The sequence below is a fragment of the Struthio camelus genome, chromosome 13 (genome assembly GCF_040807025.1).
Source record: "Struthio camelus isolate bStrCam1 chromosome 13, bStrCam1.hap1, whole genome shotgun sequence".
In the NCBI taxonomy this organism is placed as follows: Eukaryota; Metazoa; Chordata; class Aves; order Struthioniformes; family Struthionidae; genus Struthio; species Struthio camelus.
In genome coordinates this window covers 14,517,887-14,538,333 of record NC_090954.1, presented here as the reverse complement: position 1 = coordinate 14,538,333, position 20,447 = coordinate 14,517,887, and the positions used below count along the sequence as shown (strand labels likewise).

General features: G+C 38.3%; 1 protein-coding gene across 6 annotated transcripts in view; it reads left to right on the top strand.

Moving 5' to 3' along the window:
• ATP10B (ATPase phospholipid transporting 10B (putative)) overlaps positions 1–20,447 on the top strand; it is a 331,169-nt gene that overhangs the window by 261,398 nt on the left and 49,324 nt on the right. For 3 of the 6 annotated variants that reach the window (XM_068959947.1, XM_068959948.1, XM_009685591.2), the window contains 5 exons: positions 2,848–3,016; positions 5,783–5,871; positions 6,967–7,260; positions 8,321–8,515; positions 19,082–19,286. In XM_068959947.1, coding sequence (XP_068816048.1) covers positions 6,986–7,260; positions 8,321–8,515; positions 19,082–19,286 — 675 coding nt within the window. In that variant the 5' untranslated portion in view covers positions 2,848–3,016; positions 5,783–5,871; positions 6,967–6,985. Of the gene's footprint in view, positions 1–2,847; positions 3,017–5,782; positions 5,872–6,758; positions 6,854–6,966; positions 7,261–8,320; positions 8,516–9,798; positions 10,632–18,420; positions 18,830–19,081; positions 19,287–20,447 lie in introns of those variants that run through there. The other 3 variants (XM_068959946.1, XM_009685590.2, XM_009685592.2) reach the window with 3 other exon arrangements.

Below are 20,447 nucleotides of genomic sequence, written 5' to 3'. Positions count from 1 at the left end.
GTTAATCCATAATACATATCTCTTGACAGTTGAATGATAGCAGTCTGCAGAGACTAGCATTTTTGAATGAAGCACTTTAGGACTCTTTTTTCCAATGCCTGCAGTATAAAAAAAAGTTGCTAGAATTATTTCAGTAATATAAAATGTTACAGCATAATTTTAGGCTGCGGTCTGCATCCATCTAATCAGTGCAATTGCTTTCCTCATTCTTCTCAGTCCCCTTTCCCTTTTTCATTTGCTTTAACATTAAATATTTTCTCTGAATTGATGTGACTGAGCAGGAATTTCTATACAATTTCATAAAAAATTGAAGAACTTCCTAGCAGGCAAAGCAGATAAAGAACTTTGTGGCTGAGATTTCTGTAATACTCAGCTCACTTGGTGATGTTTATCTCCCCAACTAAACCTTCTCCAGAATGACTCTTGAATGGATGCCACAGCTTCCATATAGATGATAGAGGAAAAAATGCTGCTGCTTTCAATTAGGAAATGTAATAAAAAGTTTTAAAATAATTACATTAAATATTAGAGAGGACTTGTGTTAGTGTGCCTTCTTGCCTTATAAGGCAGTGTAAAAGTGAAAATATCAGGTGAAAATTTGGAGAGACAATTACTTAGCTGTAGCTCTTAATAATATTCACATCTTTGTGTAAGTCTTGTCACTGCATTATCTCACAGTACTGATATTTTAAGTATAAGCTCCGCCTTATCTGAAATTTTGCCTGGAAGTCAAGTTTCTGGAAGTACCCAAAAAACTTTTGAAGATGGAGGACAGACCTTGTCTTGCTTTGACAGGTCTTAAAGTTGCTTCTTTGTATTGCTAGCATCTGAAGGTGTTTTTACATATGCTCATGAGAAAGAGGTTTGTGTGTGTGTGTGCTTTTTTTTTTTTTTTATCTGAATCTATCATCTCCTTTAATGAACAGCACATGAGGCATGATTCTATGAAAGCTTCCTGCACAGGTACAGGAAAGGCAGGACTCCTCTCTCCAGCTCCAAGAGACCTGCTACTGAGCTTGTCACTTGACAGAAGGAAGGCACCCTTGGAGGAGAACGTGTGCAGAAAGAGTTGTTTTGTTATTGCTAGCTTTCTGATGAGCTTTCTCTAACAGACAGTGATACCTTTTAAACATATGGACTCTTCAGATAAGAGATTGCTTTTTAAAAGAATGCTTGTGAAGTATGTGTCACAACTAGTCCTTGCTCCTAGTTAAGAGCACTGGCACAGCTCCCTAATGAAGTCTTTTTCTGTCACATAAAAGGAAATTTTTCTTTAGTGGTTGGAGGATGTTGAGTAATTACAGGCTGGTTGCTAGTTATATTGGCTATCTCTGAAGAATCAAGAGGTGCCCCTTCCATTCTCAGCAAAAAAGTGCAGGAGGAAAACATTTACCATCGGTGAGCTGTTGCATCCCTTTTCTGAGAAAGAAAAAATATTTCCCAAATACTTGTACTGATTTGCAATTGCAATATTCACAAATAGAAGATAGACGTGAAATAGCTGGGGAAAAATATGCCAAATTCTACCAACCGCATACTGGATTTTAGTGTGCCATCTCCCCTCTGTTTCTTTTTCATATAAGATATGCCTTTTAGTAGGAAAGGTCATGTTTTTTGTAAAAGACTGACCATACATTCCTGCTATAGTATGAGAAGTACAAAATAATACAAAAATAAATGTAGGCCTACCTGAGTCAGATGAATATATAGTAGTTAATCTCTGATACACTGGGCCATTAAATATGTTGAGCTCCATACTCAAACAGGGCTCGGCAGCATTCCTTCCACCTCTGCCTACCCAACACACCTTCCAGCTCTTTGTTCCTCCCAAGAAGAGGAATAATTATTTTGTTTCTCTCTCGTTTCAAAATGTGTTCAGTTCCCTTGAATACTTTTATGTTGTCGATATAGGCGAAGGCAATCTGAAAGCTTACCCAGTGTAGGCTAAACCTGAGCACACGTTGACTTTGCAGAAAACATTTAGAGCAGACACGTAGCGCTAATCTTAACCATGGTGACAGTTCTCCCCGCTGATGAAATTCAGTGTGAAGAAAATAAATGAGCTTTTTCAAAACAGTAGGTTTAGGAATGGCAGCCTTAAGCTTTATGAGATATAAATAACAGCTGCTTATTGCAATAAGTATGTTACTATTGTTTTTACACCATATGCAAAATCCTCTTTTTTGTGGCAGAGTAGTCAATAGCATTTCACAGACACAATCTTTCTTAGAGTAGCATTACAAAACAGTTGGGCAAAAAAATGATCTCTTCCAAAAATAGCATGGAGCACTCTTTTGAAATTAATAGGAGCTGTATACTTTAATCCATGGGTAAATGACAAGGAAAAATTTGTTTAATGACACTATCCCTTTGATTTGCCTGATGATAAATGTTAACAAATTGCACCCCAGTCTCTTTAGAAAGAGCATGATGTCAGTCCTCCTTTTGCTGCAGAGAAATTCTGATTTTCGACATCTTCCTGATGACAATGTGAATGACACCATTTTAATTTAGTGTATTGTTCGCTTCACTCTTTCATCAAATATCAGAGCTCTTGAAAACTTTCTTGAACGTACATTTTTCCATAATTTTAAGAAAGTGTAAAGGTTTTCACACCTTTATTATTGCTCTGCATGTTTCAGAAAATTTGATGCAGGCTTGTGAAATAAAGTGACCGCTGTGTCTAACCTCCTGTACTAACACCAGCTACACAATTCTCAGTTCACGTACTAATGTAACGTGGTGTCTGGTTGACACATTTCTGTATGGTTAAATTACCTTTGTTATAAATAGATTCTACTTGAATCACTTTCATGTTATTTTCTGTCTTGTTTTTTCCAAATGTAGAAGCTCAGGAAATGAAATTGCTGGACATGTTTCGGCTTTTTGCACGTCTCTTGAGATCACAAGAGCCCCAGTGGAAGGTCAGAGAAAAGCGACAAAAATTTGGACAATAGGAAGGACTGCCATTCTTAAAAGGAAGAATAAAATAGATAACGATTCATTATGGCTTCAGGTAATGAATATATGTCTATTGTTGTGGGAACCTTGGGGGGCATCTACAAAAGGAGAGAAGGAGCTTGTTCTAGGCTAGATTACTTGGCGTTCCTTGCAACAGTGTGGGAATTACCAGTGACAAATATATGTCTGACCAGGTGAGGGCTGCCCATAGGTAGAGCCATAAATAATAGAGTGGAAAGGAAGAGGGAAAACGATTTCTTGTAACTGAAGGTTTTTTCAGCTGTTGAATTGGACTCCAAGGGAATGACGGTAATATCATTAATTGACTGCAACTTAAGAAAAGCCTGGAGAATGAGACACTAAAAGCTTACCCTGCCAGGGCAGTAATGCACTGGAGGTAAATCCTAATGGCTCTTCCTCTGTATGTCTTACTTGAATAATTTCTCTAGACTCCCTCCCACTTGTTAGGTTTTGGAGGTTTGACGGTATGGGGAGGTTCCTTTTGTGCCCTGCTCACTTAGTCTGAACCCAGCTGGAGCACAGCCACATGCCTTTGCCTGTAGTTCTCATCAGAGTGGTGCCTTGATTAGCTAGAGGGTAATTGCGCATTATGCAAGGTGCCGCAGCCACAGCTGGTGCTTCCTTGGCATTTCTGACCTCACAGGCTGAAAATCACAAAATCTTGGTCAGAAATAAAGCAGGCCTCTGGAATTTGCAGATCCTTTTTGAAGGCAAGTATTTCTGAAATGGCTAACAATGGAGACCTTAGGCGAAACAGCAGTAGTTCTCGTGTGCCAGCACTGGAATTAACACTTGTAATCTTTATTCTGAAGCGGAATAGCTGGCCTATCCCAAGCATAATAGCATCTGAAATGTCCGCATCACCTTGCATTGTGCGTTATAGTACTGAGTTTCGCTAGCGAGATGGAAGAAAACCAGTCAATGTAGTTAATAGATGTTGAAAAAATGCACACTTCAATGGATTTTCGGTGATATTTCTCTGTACGGACATATATCACATGGATGTACCCATGTAAAATGTTCTAGAATCACAGAGAAAGGGTTTTATAAAATTCTAAGAAAGAGCCAGGACAGAGACATTAAAAATATTACCAGAAGAATGTACTATTTTTTATGGATTTCCTAACGTACAAAGTAACTGGCATAACATGTCAAAGTGCCTGTAACACACTTGGAAGATTCTTGTTGTCCCTTGGCTGAAGTAAGAAAATTGTGGTTTTACAGAAGAATGCATCTCTTGAGTTCTTTCTTCTTTCCTGCTGGGTCATCTGCTAACATTGACAAGTTCAGGCTCCTTTTTAGTCTTAGCAATCTGGAATGGTAAGCTTTAGGTTTGGTTCTGTTAGTGTTTTCACTGCCTGCACTGTAATTCCTGTGTCAAAAAAGCCATTAGCTTGCTGCTTTGATTATGCATCCAGCTACATAATTTCCTCCAGTATAACAGTTGCTTATTTTTGCATGGTTTACATTATGGAGTCTGTACGTCTCCTGCGACACAGCTAATTGTCTGTTGGCACCAGTTGCCCTCTCTCTTTGTGGATGCAGCACTATTTTTGACTGCTGCCTTGCAAAGAAAACACTGAAGAGAAAGCTGATTTCCAAACTGAATAGAACCAGGTCTTTCTTTCATTGATTTGTATCCTAAGGAAATAGTTAAAGATGGGGTGGGGAGAAGATCCTATCTTGAATGTTAAGCAACTTCCCTAATTATGATTTATGAAGCTGTAGAAAAAGTTTCCTGTGAAAGCTGTGGAAGATGTGCAATTTTTAATGATAAAGCTACCTTAATTAATCTTTTCTCCTTTTATTTATAGAAATATGCCTGAAATTATTATTATTTTTTAATTTGTAATTTCAAAGCAATTTAATCCTGCCTTGGTGTATCACAGGTACAGAAATAATTTGGGGCTCTGACAGGTAATAAGGTTATATGCAACTCATACATCCAGCACTTAGTGTATGTATAATGTTGTTAGAGATGCGTGTTGTGCCACGAGTCTTTGAGCCACCGAAGTCCACTACTCTTCCATCTACTGGTCAGATATTAATTTATGATGTAGCTGAAATTAAATGGACAGCTTACTACTGCGAACAAAGCGGCAGATGTGTCCAGCCTCTCAATAGCAACCACGAGCTGCATCATTTTGCTGCAGCATTTCCACTGAGTGATCAATATGCTTCTTAGTAGCTACCAGGGATTTAATCATCGGATCTTCATTGTAAAATATTTCAACACCACAGATAAAAATTATAATGTAAGAAAGTCCTAGCTCTAAGGTAGCTAAGGTTGAACATCACTTTGACTTCAGTCGAAGCACTCATCATTTATCTGGGCATGGGCAGAGCAGTAGTTAGGATTACGGGAGGTCCTATCTGCAGAATAAACTGCAAATTTCTTCATTTTTGAACAAGGCCATTCACAGCTTTCGGCTGTGTGCACGTAGGTTTGTTAATATAACACCTTCAAATGATTAATCTTACCTTTCCGTTGTAAACAAGCACCAGGTGCGCTAAAATGCAGACACAAGGAACGCTGTCATAAAGTTTGTTGTACTTTGTGCACTCAGTCATGTTACTAGTTTAAATCTGGTGTCCTACGAACAAAAGGTTCTGAGAACAAAGTCTTCTTTAAAATATATATATATATAGTTAGTGAGTAATAACGTATAAACATGCCTTGCAGTTTGCTGATGAAATAACACGCTTCAGATGTGCCAGTGCAATTCAGGACAGTATACTTTTCCCCTTCCATGACTTAATAACATACCTCTTTTTAATACAATTATGTTTTTTTTCAAAGAAAATCACATATTGCATACATTAAAAGAAAGGCATTTTGGAAGAAGAAGCTGAAAAGCAGAGAGAATAAAGGACCCACCTGTAATAAAGGTACTGGCCAATTTAAAGTTTTAGCGTGTTTCAAATATGTTTGTTTAGACTTGTACAAACAGGTGCGGATATTTTAATCCACTTCAAATGACTTCTATTAAATGAAGTTTAAACCAGTTCATAAGTGAATTAATCTAAGTGACCATTATTCAGGTTTAAATCAAATTTCTTTCTCCGTATTTCCCACAGTTTAAGCAAGCTAGGTTCAGTTCAGGTACTGAGTTCCGCGAAACTTTGATGTTGCGTAAAGCCAGAGCCTTTTTTTTTTTTTTTAACCTTATACTGCCTCGCCTGTATGTGAGAGCTTCCAGTCTCTGTACTCCTGCTGGTAGATTGAGATTTTACTGTGTTTAGATTGAGCATAACAGCATATACACCTGCACTTTGGAGCCTCAGCACCAAGGGCGTTGGATTACAATGGCAGTTGTGAATGTGTGAACAAGTCAGAAGACAAGTGTCCTGTGATAATAGGATTAGTATTAGTAGATTGAACTCCTTTATCTCTCCAGCCAGTAAAACATCCATTGTTTTACTGCTGGCTGACATTTTGCATTTAAATCAGATTTTTCTCCAGACTTTGAAAAATTGTTATGTGAGTATAAATAAGATTAAGCTGATGTTGCAGTTCTTTATTATCTGAGCCATTAAGATTCAACACCTGAGCCAGTCCCTTTGTAAGTAATTGTGAATAGAAAAGGTATTGTAAGAAAGTCTGAGACATTTGAAGAAGAATGCCTGAATAGATTTGGTGGCAGTTTATGACTGAGAAAAATGATACAGACTTTGTGGTAGAAAAACTATTGTTCACATCTGTTAACTTGGCTTTTATCTACATTAGTTTGCAGTTATAGCACATAGAACATAGAGGGTTTTTTTTTTCCCTACAGAGATAGAAATAGATTTTTTCATGCTGAAGACTGTTGTACCTGTTATTCTATGCTATTCTGCAGAAAGTGCTGAGCTTGAAGATTGAACCTGTAAGGTACTGAACAGTAGTGTTGTTTGCTGCTTTAAACCTATACTGGCAGGACACAAAGTGAATTTTCTACCGGAATGGAATTGGCTTTCAGTTCTTGTCATGCTTTTGTCTTCCAGCGTGACATCCCCACTGTAAATGGCTTTGTCTGTGGACTCAGCTTTGTATCGCTGGCAGCGGCTGGGAGCTCACCATCCCTCCCAGGCTCTCTCAGAATCAACACCACTACTCTCTTCTGTCAGAGACAAACCTAAATTCAACTTAAACAAATGGAGGATTGTGTTCCCTAACAATGGGAGGCAGCAGAAAGACCGGGACCAAGCTGCTAGATTTTATCCTGGAAACAGGATACAGACCACAAAATACACCTGGCTCACTTTTTTGCCCAAAAATCTCTTTGAACAGTTTCACAGGTAAAAGCTCATTGAAGGACATGTGATATTTGAGAATTCTCTCTGAAGAACAATATTTGAAGGTGCTGGGGAAGGGCTGCTTTTGTTCTTATTATATTACTAAAATGTAGTTGATTGTTTATCTATACCCAGCTATTAGCTGATTCACACTGAAATGGAGGGTTAAAGTGAATAAATGCTGTGCGCTAGCCTATGCTGGGTCTAACGTGCTATTTTTGATCCTGAGGCCAGCTTCCTTGAGTGCTGGAGCGGTCCTCTATGTAAAAATTTCAAATAACTTATTTAAAAACTCCTCTTTTTCTGTGTTGAATAAACCTCTAATTTTTAAGAACATGAGACATTTTCATTGGATGTGTTTGAGACATCTATTAAATTCTGGAGAAGTTTTCAGAGTCTTATACATAACTGTAGTACATTTTTTAGGGAATTTAATTGAGTTTATCACCATCTTGTAAACAGTATACATATATATCTATACCGTATTGTATATCAAAAATGGCTAGTGCTAGGTCAGGTTTCTTTCCAAAGCTTGATGTGGCGTGAGGTACCCCAGCATAAGGAGTCATGTCAATAAGATGCCTGGGGAAATATCATTATGATAAAGATAAATGAAAGCTGTCTATCCATCTCTAGCTTTGAAATTTCTGTTCGGTATATTAGATTTATACCTCTGTAATTTCATCTTCCATTTTCCATATACTTGCTAAACTCATGAAGGCCTTCATTGATTCCTGCTGGGGACAGTTCTACAATTCTGAACATGTGTTTTTTTATATCCATTCTGTTACACTCGTTTGGTTTTTGAGGATTTTGCTTGATTTTGTGCTTATTTTAAAGTCTGAGGCAGTGGGACATCATTAAAGAAGTTTTAAGTCCTGATAAAAGCATTTGTAATACATCAAAAACTTAAGGTAGCTATAGTATAATAGTAAAGTAACTGATTAATCCTTTCTAGGAGAGGAAGAGGAGGTACAGAGGTGACATGAAATGAGGAATGTTCAGCAAGAAAAAGACATGTTTTAATTTCTGACTATGTTTAATTTCTTTCATGCCCTTTCAGGCTGGCTAATCTTTATTTCCTCTTTCTGGTGGTTCTAAACTGGTTCCCACAAGTGGAAGTCTTCCACAGAGAAATTACTGTGCTGCCTTTGATTGTGGTGCTGCTTGCCATCACAGTGAAGGATGCTATTGAAGACTACAGAAAATACCAATTTGATAAGACTATAAACTCCTCTAAAACAAAGGTATATGACAAGTAAGTAGACTAAACTGATTATTTTTTTCTTGCATTTGATATGGTGGAAACTGCTCATCTGATTTCGCAATGATTCCCTCACTGTCCCTTTGGATCGCAGTAAGTTTGGAAAAGCTCTTATAAAGTGTTTTTTTTTCTGCCTATAAAGCGTTTCATTTATGTCACTTACAGTCATCCTGATATCACTCAGGTTTTGTCTCAGGCTACAGCAGTGTGTACTGATGTTCAAGTTCTCATTCCAAGTTTCTAAACCAGTTTGCCAGCACGCACAACCTGGAGGAAAAGTGGCGCAGAGCACCTGAAACGTAGCCAAGTCTGGAATGGACCACTGGGACTCTTTAAAATCGTGAAGCAATGTTTTTCAAAAGTTTTCCACTAAAACTATCAATACAAAAATTAATAATGAACTATATTTAAGGCAAAGCATAATCAGGAACTGAAAAAATTCAGTAGGACTTCCAGTAAGTTCAAGTGATCAATACATCACAGTTTCATTTTGGAGACAGTACAACACCCATGTGCTGTAAGCTGCAATGTTTGCTCGGTAGTGACTCAGAAGGAAGAAATATTTCTACGTGTAATCCTTATTGCAACATTTAGATTTCGTCAGAGTTTGTTGTTGAAGTGCTAACTTGACTTAACACTACTTAGCTTGTCACTGTGTAACATAATAGGAATCTTGCTTTGGAAGGAGTTAAAATATTTATATCTGTTCTTTTATCTCGCTCCTCTTTAAGCCCAGGTCTGTAGAGAAGAGATTACTGTTTCGTATGCATTCATGTAGTTCTCTTGGAAATTAACTGTCATATATGCCGTATATCTACATGCAGAGGCATGAGATCCAATGAGGAAAAAGAAACGAGGGGTAGGAACAAATTACTGGGTGGGAGAGAGACGCTTTGGGTGTCCAGAGGCTAGAGGACTACCGGAGGAGAAGGACCTGGCTGAGGGGCAATCTAGGTTAACTGCCCTTGAATTGCCTACTTGTGCTTATACTACACACTGCTACCGACTCATAGGTTTGCTTGGTTTGTGTGAGGATTTTTTTGGTTGGTTTGTTTGTTGTTTTGAATAGTCTGTGAAATGAGTGTGACAATAAATAGTAGATAGAGGAAAGAAGTGCTGTCTCTGAGGAGGTTTATAGCAGACTGCTGTTGACTTCGGAGGCGCAGTGCTCTGCCCGTTACCTTTGAACTTCCTGTTAGCTCCCATGGAGAGCAAGTGATTCAGAAAAGCTTCGAGGGAACCGTGTAAACTGCGCACGTTCTCAGGTTTGTCCCGGTTCTGTGCTAAAGCAGAGACGCTTCACCTGAGCACATACGCAAGCCAGGGAAATGCTGGGGATGGGGCCTCCAGGCGTATCCTAACAGGAATAACAACCCTTTCAGGATGCTTTCGTGTTGTGACGTGCTCCCCGGCAGGCTGTAGGACCGGCTGAGGTGAGCCGGGATGCTACTGTCTTCAGGCAGGTGGAGGCTGTGATCGAGTGAGACGGCTGTGAACTCCAGACAGCTTGACTCTTCTCCTCCCTGCTTTGAAATTTATCTGGATTAGTGAACTATTTTCCCTTCATTGTTATCAAATTTGAAGCAACGTTCTGGCAGGAGAACAAGATGTCACGGAAAAGCGTTCGAGGCTGCTTCTCTTTGAAGATATGGACAAAACTTTTTTTCAAAAACACATGCTGCCAGTGTGCTTCTTCTGACACTGAAATTCAAAATGAAGAGATGGAGAGGAGAGGAAAAGTAAAGAAAAGAAAGAGGAAAAATGAAAATAAACGAGTGATCATCTCCAATTTGCCCTTTGGAAGAAAGAAGTGGAAGGAAAATCCAAACAGACACTATGACTGTAATGAAATTAAGACTACAAAATACACCCTCTTGACTTTCCTCCCTAAAAATATCTCTGAACAGCTTCACCGCTTCGCCAATATTTATTTTGTGGCCATCGCTCTCCTGAATTTTGTGCCAGTGGTTAATGCTTTCCAACCAGAAGTTTCCGTGATCCCAATTTGTGTTATAATGGCTATTACAGCCATTAAAGATGCTTGGGAGGACTTTCGGCGGTACAAATTGGACAAAGAAATCAATAATATGGGCTGTTACATTTACAGCAGGTGAGTTTTGTACAGCTTTCATTAAGAAAAAAGTTGACTTGGGATCTTTCATCAGTATTGACATGTTTTGTTTAAAAACATTTAATATATTGTCTTGCTGGAAAATCAGAATGATTTGATAAAACTGTGAAAAATCATGATGGCTAGGTAAGCCTGGTATTTGTTCTGATACAGGGAAAGATATTTCTGTTTTGCTTAAACCTCATGTTCAAAATGGGAGGGAAAGTTCAAGTTACATAGTATTGGAGTGGCTATCTTTCTTAGATGTGGAGGATAGTGGAAGCCAGGTGCTTACATAACTACTAAGCACCTGGGTTTTTAAGGAAATTTCAAGAGGGCTTAATTCTATCAATATAAGGTAGCACAGAACAAGATCAGGAATGGGAGCTATTTGTATCAATTATAGCCCTTTGCACTTTTCTGAATTTTATACTTTAAACTGTAAGCGAGGCTTCAATTGTATGCAAAATAAAACTGTGTAAAAATACAGTTTAAAACCATAAGATAGTAATATATGCCTCTGATCTTCTCTGAATGAATCAACTAGGAGTGTCTGTGCTGAAGTCTTCAAAATATTTCATATCTTCTTGCTTTTAGGACTTTAAGGAGTTTCAAAATTATATTTTATTAGTTTGACAACTACCCTCTCAGTAGGAAGTGGCTTTTTCCTTTTAAAATATCACATCTGAGAGCTAGAAGAGCAAAACTTACCATTCCCTGAAAGTTGTTTGTCATTCCTCGTATTAATCAATAGTGCTTTATATAGTGTGAGTTCTCAGACATAAAATCTTGCAAAACTCTGGCTTTTGTCATATAGTGCTGTTTGTTTCTTTTGTGCATGTTCATTGGGTTTTATTTTTATATCTTGCTGGTTAAACAGGGAAATTGAATTTACTTGTTTGGGGGCTACTTAAAAAGTAGTCATTTATAAGTTTCTAAATATTATTCATCTAAGAGTACTTTTATGTCAATAAATCTAGCTCTTTGGGTCAATTACAAAAATACTTCTTTTGCCTATGTTTGAGGCTAGAGTCTAGCTGGATTTTTTTAATCTTCTCAGTGTTACATTAATCTATGAGGCAATGAGACCTACTTATTTTTAAGGCCAATCTCAAAGGGAATAGTAGGTGATGCAGTAGATACTAGTGAATGGAACTACATGGGGAATCCCCTTTATTTCCCCTTTAGATAGAATTACCATGGTAATTTATATATAAAAGACATTTACTATGAGAAGGTGAGAAGTGGTGAAATACAATAAAACTTATTTTTGTATATGGGAAAAATATTCCTCATGGAATTGCAATGTACGTGTAGATCCACATTAGAGTCATAGCTGTGAATGCTTTCTTATGCTGAAACTTGACATGGGACCATATTAAAACTGGTCATTCCATCCCATAAATAGGGCTTTGATAATCTATGAATAAATCTTGTCTAGAATGTTGTCTTTCACCAAAGTTTTATGGCCTAAAAAGGCGATGTAAGGGAAAGGGAAATGGAGAGGGCTTCAGACTACAGTGTTCATCCTGTCTGGAAAAATGGTGGGTAATTACAACTGCCATCAAATCTGTAGTTACGGCTTATTATATCATGAATAATTTTAATCAGGCTTCTATAGAGCTTTTGGAAGCTGGTATTTCTTGTTCTTCTTGCTAGCTACAAAGTCATGGAAGAGTGTGGTATCTTCTAATTTTCTTCCTTATGAATCATCTGCTGTAGGTAATTTTGTAACATAGGTGAAAGGCTTTTTCTAGACACTGTGAGTCTTACTAATTTTGTGGCGGCAGAGAATTCTTTTTCATGGAGCAACTGATCTTCCACCCTAAGACTGACAATTAATTGGATTTAAAGGGTTAATTTTGAAGAGTATATTTTCTTTATTTCAGATTTCAATAACAGAATCTCTGATTCTGTGTTCTAAGAGAAACACAAAGGCAGAGTTCTCTTTTCCAAACGCTGAATATTTTCCAAAACTTTCTTGAAGACTGGAGGAAGTGCAGTAGCTTGCCCTTCTTGCTCAGAGTAAGGAACACTGAGTTTAAATTGGCTGTCCTATAAACACATTTCTTCTAATTTTGTTTTCACATAGATCAGCTGGATTTATAATCTAGACTGGTAGCTAAATAGTTAATTGAAAAAAGGGGAGACGATTAATAAAGTGTCTTGAGGGGATATAATGACTTAGACCTGGGGTTTGATTGTGGACGTTTTAGTTTCTAAATTAAAGGGTTTTAGAATCATAGTAATTGTTTATAAACTGTTATGCTTTCACAACAAGTCACACAACAGAAAAAAAAAGACTGAAAATCCAAATATAGATGGGACAGACCTATGTTCAATTGCCTCTTTTCTCCCGATATTCTTTAAAATATACGTTATCTGCTTCTAAATTTTTCAAGCAGTAGGGCTTCCACTGTCTACCAAATGTGATTGTCAAAGCATCTCCTATGATAGTCTGCTTTCATTAGCGCTCCTTAACTGCGTACAAATTCCTCAAGTTAGTTGATTTCATACAAGCCTAATTTATTAGTTTTCATCCATAATATTTATTTATAGTCTTTGAATAGTTGTGGTTGTTATCACATTCATTTTGATACACCTAGCCACCATTGACCTTTTAGTCAGGTTCTGTTATCACCCTCTTCATCTCTCTTACAAGTCCATCCCCCCAAACCTACTTTGGTTACTTTTCTCTGAACTCTCTCCAGTCTGTCCTTAACTTACTAACAACAGCTGCCAGCACTGAATGTAGTATACAAGCCAACTGTGGAACTGTAAGTGAATGCCAGCCCAACACTGACTAAAAGCTATTATTTAATTAACCTGAAGTTCTATGGTGATTGAGAAAATACTCAGTGTACAATTAACCTATCGCTTGGATCTGGCAACCTCCCTCAAAAATATTCCAGGATTAAGCTTTAATGATCTACAAACACTCCATAGCATCCAGGCAGGGTTTTACATTGATTTATTAGTTACATTGATTTCACACCTCTGGAAATTTAACTTAAGTATTTGAGTATTTAATTTAAGTATTTGAGCTGTTCACGCTGCTTAATTTTAAGCACCTAAACTCAGATATCGGAGAAAGTCATTCAGAAGAGAAGTCTATTTTATGTGCTTTGAACCATCCTATGGAGTTGCATGTTAACTAGTAAGTCTACAGGCCTCCTACGTGAGGTGGACTGACTACGCTCTCAGTGAAATTTCTCTGTGATGCTTTTAGATTCTGGGGTTTTCAAGTAGGTCCTACAAGCATTGATATACTCTTCCTCCAAATGATCCACTGACAACATCAATGTCACAAAAAGTCAGGATGGCCTTTATTGTAACCCTTTTCTCTGCTTAGTATAAGGTTTGAGTTCATCTCCTGCTAAAAAAACAAAAAATGACAAAAAAAAACAACAAAAAAAGAGAGGACAGATAGTCTCAAGCCTCTGGCCAGCTTGAAGTCCCATCGCATGCCCTTTGGCAAAATTGCAATTGATGTTGCTATGTCCAAGAAAATCTTCTACATCTAAATAGTGCCTTCTCTGAGTGGTGTATGAGCTTGTATGACTGAGTATCCTGGTTTCATACCCCAGCTCCGTGTAATATCTTGCATGGATGCATATGCATATTCTTATGATAACCACAAAGCATGAACTTTGATCAGCTGGAGCATGAATTACTTCATATAAAAGTAGTGATGTAAGTAAGCTTTACAATGACTGCAGGATAATAATCTGTACGCTTTAGGTACACTGGAGTTTTTGTACCTAACATAACAACAGATACCTCAGTAAACAATAGGTATTACTGAAGGCAGAAACAGTGCCTTCTATTTGTGCTAACTGGAGGCGTTCTTCAAACTTCTAGCGAGTTCAGAAATGGCCTCAACCAAGAGTACACTAAGGTTTGGTGTATGTTGCCATGCAACTGCTTGAAACTAGTAATGTCAAAGTTGTGAAGAAATAATTAAAACATGAATTCATCTAATGGTGAGCATGCTGACTGTGTGCTGAAGAAATACTCAACATGCTAAACTGATAAATGCAAAAGACAAATGTCAGGTTCTCAACACTCAGGTCCGGGGTGCAGCACCGGAAAGTCAAAGAGCAGCAAGTTAGCAGTTCTCCTTGTCAGTCAATGTTCCTCACTACAGTGAAGATCCTTGCCCTCTTTAGAAGAAAACCTGCAATGATGTTATTAATGCTACCACCTGTTTGTGTATTGTTTTATCAACACCTTCCTGAAGATCTATTACCTGACAAGGCATTTAAAGCTGCTTCACAGAAGCAGTGTGCAGTGGCTTAGCAAACAGCAGCAGAAGCTAATTGCAAAAGATAAATAAATGAGAAACTAAGTTTCCAACTTAGAGACCTGCAGAATAGTGACAATGTGACACTGAGTGTCATACTAACTGTCTGAAATGGCACATTTAAAATCTAGAGAGAAGCAGGCTCCTACATGTGACCTCAAGATGGTATGTGGTCGTGTAAGGAGGTGACTAGCAAAAAGCTGCTTTAGTCTCTGTGCCTCCCATGGACTTGATGAGTTAGTAGGAGCCTTTGGAAACTAATACTAAGGATTAGCAGTCAGTAAATAACTGAGCTTGGAGTTATCTGTTCATTCCATCTACTGCAAGGCAGAATCCTAGCAACAGCATTTTGCTCTGGGCAGTATTCAAAAGAAAATTCAGATTTTTCCTCAATAATTTGACCCATAACTTACAAAATGAACCTACTAAAGTCTAACCAAATGTATTCTCAAAACGCTCTTGACTTCTACTTGATTTTATTTCTTCATTTGGTCCAGCTCATTATAAAATTGAGGCAGGTGGATTTTTTTAACTTGCATTTTTATCTCTAAAACACATGGACGTAACATATTTCTAAAGTTTTGGTACTTGTTTTAAGTCCATACAAACTTGGAATGATTGAATATAGAATCCTTTTATCACTGAGAAAATAACTTTCATGGTGGGATGCTACAGGCATTTTTAGCACATAAAAAATTAGGATCCTTTGTTAGCATTAAGGAACTTGCAATGCCAAAACAGTGTGATTAAAGATGTATTTTGTTAGACTTTAGAAAAATTTCACTCTCATTGCTATTCTATTGTGTTATTCAAATCCTGAGAGGAAGTTTGCAACTATGGGAAATGGATACAATTGCTTGCTAGTGAGGGCTTGTTACGGGACTGACCTCTGCTAAATAATGTCATTCTTTGATCCTGCTGGGCTCATGTCCACACCAAAAAACAACCTTCCCAGCTACAGAAAGTGATAGTAACATGGTAAACACCAGTAATGAATTAGCATGAACAACACAATATCTTCTACCCTTCAGATATATCTCCTGCTCAGGAATATTATGGGCCAACTTGTGTTGTGCTCTATCTATGGACACGTTTCAGAGTCTGTTCCATTCCTCGCCTTCTTCAAGTGATAAAACCACTTAATTTTTTCCAGTTTTTCTGTTTTATGGCAGTATCTCCTTACCTTGGGGGTCATGTCCATAAAGTGGTCTTTGGAAGCATTTTCTAAAGTTTTTCTTATAAAAGCTGGTGTAATCATTGACAGTATGAAAACATTTGGGATTTCTGTTGCAAAAATAGACTGTAAATAGTTGTGTGATTCTACTTGTTGACTGAGTAGCACTGAGAATCTCAGAGCAATAATATTCTTGATAGGGTAAGCGATACCTGAGGGGGCCATTTTTAAATGTAGCATTCTATAAAATTTACATCTGATTTTAAAAAAAAAATTGTCATACATATAGATAAACCCAAATATTTGTTAAGTGGCTGATGTTATAACAATCCAGTGGCAAGTTAGAGGGCTAAAGGAAGCAGACAGCAGCTTTACTTAAAATTGCAAAGGATCCTGAAATGGAGATTTTAGTTATTCAAGGAAATAAGAGTCACTAAACTAATTGTTTGGTTTGATAGTTTTGACTGGTAAAAGTTTCTGAAGATCTTCCTCTAAGACAGTCTAGCAGTCATAGGCATGCATACAAAAGATGACTTTTTTTAATTGCATCTCCTTGGGGAAGCAGAATTACAGATTTTTCCTCCTGATCCTGGCCCTCTTGACCCATTTTTATTTCAAATTCATTTTTATTGAATTCAAGAACATGCAATTACATTGTTTACACAAAGTAAATAATTTATTAATGTTCCTCTCCAGTCTCCAACCACAGCTAGCATTTTTTTATGATCCTTTCTTCCCAGAAATGCCTCCAGAAAGTCTCTTTGGTGCAGACCATCTGATCTGATATGATGAGTCCAGTACTCATCTCTAGCAGACTTTGTGAGTGCTCAAGGCTAACTGCCTCTATTTATCTACGTTATATTCTGATGGGCAGTATCTTGCTACCCGTTATCCCAAGACAGCAAGGGAGCATAGGATAGAAGAGACATATCTGTGGCTCTGCTTGGGCTAATTGCTGTTAATAAATTGGCTGGTAAAGCAGAGAGGACACTGAGAAACTTCTGCCTTGGATCACATCCTTGCTGGGCCACAGCCTTGACGTTGCCTGCTGTAAGAAACAGATTTCCAGCTCTCTGCCTATTGAAAATCACCACATCTTATTTATTTTATGGCACGAAAGTGTTTGCCTTTTTTATACGTTTCTCGTCAGACCATCTTAGATTTATGAAGCGCTTCTGTTTATTTAGCAACAGGAGCTTGTGCTATGAACTTTAATCAGTGAACAGAAAATGGGCAGAGTTCCCAGTTGGGGCAACTGCTAAAAGGAAACTGCTTCATTTGAACAATCTTGAAAGGCTGCTGGGCCAATGGTGTGGTGGGGTGCCACAGGTTGCTTGTGAAGTGTTTTTCTTTCTTTTATCCGTCGGTTAAGCACTAAAAAATTTGTAGAAGGCCTTTGTACTGTAGAGGACTATTAATCTCACAGTTCTTCCAGGAAATAGATTGCTCCTCTGCAAAGAAATTGTGTTTCTTTACCAGCTTCGGCGTGCTGCAGCAGAGAGGGGTACTCTGTTAACCTGCATGTCGGTCTGGGGCTAGGGAATAGTGAATGCTCATCCCAGCGCTCAGGAAGACTTTTCCTGTGATCTGAAAGAGGTCACTCGGCTTTTCTGACCCATCTTCTCCTCTGTAATTAGTAAATGGGCAGTACTTAAAGCTGTGTGTGTAACATATGTTTCACAGGGGGAATGCAGAGAATTTGAATAACCTTTAGAACCATAACCTTTGCAGGAAGCTTCTATTTCACGTTGGTTTATAGATAAGGACGTTGGCCGTCTGCAGAAGATTGCCCCACAGCATCAGGGCTGGCTCTCCTTTACGGTAGATGGGGAAAGGAGGTTAGCAGGAAGCAGCCTTTGGCCTGGCTGTGAAGCAATGCTTGGATGTGTGCCTTTGAATCAAAGCAAAACACTTTATCTACTGCATTTCCGCACCACTTCTCATGATACAAACACCTAATTAACTGAAAAACAGTATTCTTCAGGCAGTAAATGAGGATGATTAAAAATTTAAGCAAAAATGAGACTTTGAGTCATCACAAGAAGTCTTTTACTGCGAGTCTGTTAAAGTATTATGAGCATTTTCCCTGTTGCAGATCAAGGCATAAGATAATCCAATTATTTGTGTTAAAAGAATTATTTCCTCTCAAAAGTTTAGAAAAATCAGCCCACTGTTGCCTGTGCAGTTTTCCCTTTGACTAATTTTAAAATTTATTGTGCAGTTCTTCTGTTTGCTTAGCTGATTAAGAGTTGTTAATGGATCAGTTATTGAAAAGATAATGTCAAAAAAGTTTGTCATTACCTGAACTGAGCGACAGTTTATTGACGAAATAGGGGCTTCTTTTCCTTAAGCTCCTTAAACCTCTTTTATTTTGTATTTCTTTCTTTTTTTTATATTTAGAAGCTATGTGGTTTTCATCTCAAGTTTTCCATTAAAAAATCTAGTTGCGTTATGGTTGTTCAATTTTATACGATAACTTCTTTGCTGTTCTTTCTATTGAAGTTGTTTTTATGGGCTAAGCTTGAGGCTTGTAATTAACTTTCAAGGGTTACTAGGGGAGAGCTGAAACAAGTCTGGCCGAGATACCATTTTGCTGCGGTCAGGATCTGTGTGTTGATGTTGGCAAGTATCCGAGACACAGCTACCCAGTTTAAAGCAACAAAGTACTTCTGGTGAAATGTCTGAATTTTTGGAGGAAGATACTTTAAAATGCTTGCTTCTGTGAGTCTGAGTGCCTTTCTATTCCTGCTGGGGAGATTATAGAATTAAAGATAACTTTTGACATAGTAACATGTAGAGACTTTATTTTGAAAGTGAGGTAGGGTGAAGTGATACTATGAAACTGTCCAAATCACTAATTTCTAACTGCTGTGCTGTGTCCTCTAAGAAAACACAACAATGTGCTACCATCCCATTTTCTTTTTGGGAAGACTGTTGTGTGAATGTTCACCCAGGACGTTTTTAATGCCACAGGGAAGACCATGCCTACATTGAGAAGCGCTGGAAAGATGTCCAAGTGGGGGACTTTGTGCAGCTGCGGTGCAACGAGACCATCCCAGCTGACATCCTCTTGCTCTACTCCTCCGACCAGAATGGGATTTGTCACTTGGAAACTGCCAACCTTGATGGGGAGACCAACCTCAAACAACGACGAGTTGTAACAGGCTTCTCCGGCCAGGTAGGTCTGCTGACGGTGCAGCTCGCAGACATGAAGCTTGGTCTGAGTCCCCTTCTGTGCCTGCTCCTGGGTGAAAGGCAGCCTGTACGGCTTCTGACTGGCTGCTTGCTCCGACACAGCTACAGAAATGCATTGTGCTGTTGACTCTAATACCCTGTACCCAAAGCAGCAGTCTGTCCCAAAAGATTTTTGTTACGCTGTGACAGGCATGGCTCTGAAAAAGGGGAATCTCAGACAGTAGTAGCGTGCCTTCCGGTGTTGATGAGTGCTGAAAGCACAGCACAGCATACCCCTGTCTGAGGCTGACCCAACCCTTCCCACTGCACAGGCTGTCCGTCACAGCATGCGGCGCAGCCAACAGCAAGGCCACCAGAAACGAGCAAATTATTTCTACGTGGAAATTAGCATACAGTTCATGGCACCTCTTTCAAAAAGGCTGTGCACTGCTTTATAGGTTTCACTTCTCTATTGCATCTGACACAACTGCTCCCGTGATAGGCAGATACGTCTATGAAAATTTGACCAAGAACTGTTCTAAGGCACAGTAACTTGAAATAATGAAAACCTTTTCTAGGAGCATAACGAGTAATTAAATAGGAAATTAGGATAAATTAAAACAGGAAAAGTTAACTAACATTGAAGGTGTGATCTGTTTGGCATATGTTTGGGTGTTGGCAGAGATTAGATTTGAATGCTTAAAATCTACATTTTTTTTCCATAGGTCGCATAATTTCTTTTTTGCAAGCAATTAACTGGAACATTCTCTTGAATCATCTTTGCTAAATCTGAAGTTATCAAGAAAATATGACTTAGAAAATGTTGCATTCTTTACATTTTCAAGTATCTTTTCAACCACACCAGGGCAGTTTTTCAAAAAACACAGAATAGTTTGTTCCATTGGAATTGATGCAGCAGACAGGAAATATAAAGACCCTGCAGATAATTCTAGGGATTACATGCATTTATTTAGCCATTACTAAGTGCCATTAGACCAATCTTTTGGTTTTGTTCGAGGTGGGGAGAGAACGGGTGTCAGCAAAGTAGCAACCAGATTCCTTAAATAAAAGTAGGCTATTTCCATGGCAAATTGAGGTCAGGTGCTATTTAATCCAGTGTTATTTACTCTTTCTTCAAATGGAAATGACCTTGCAGGGATACTTA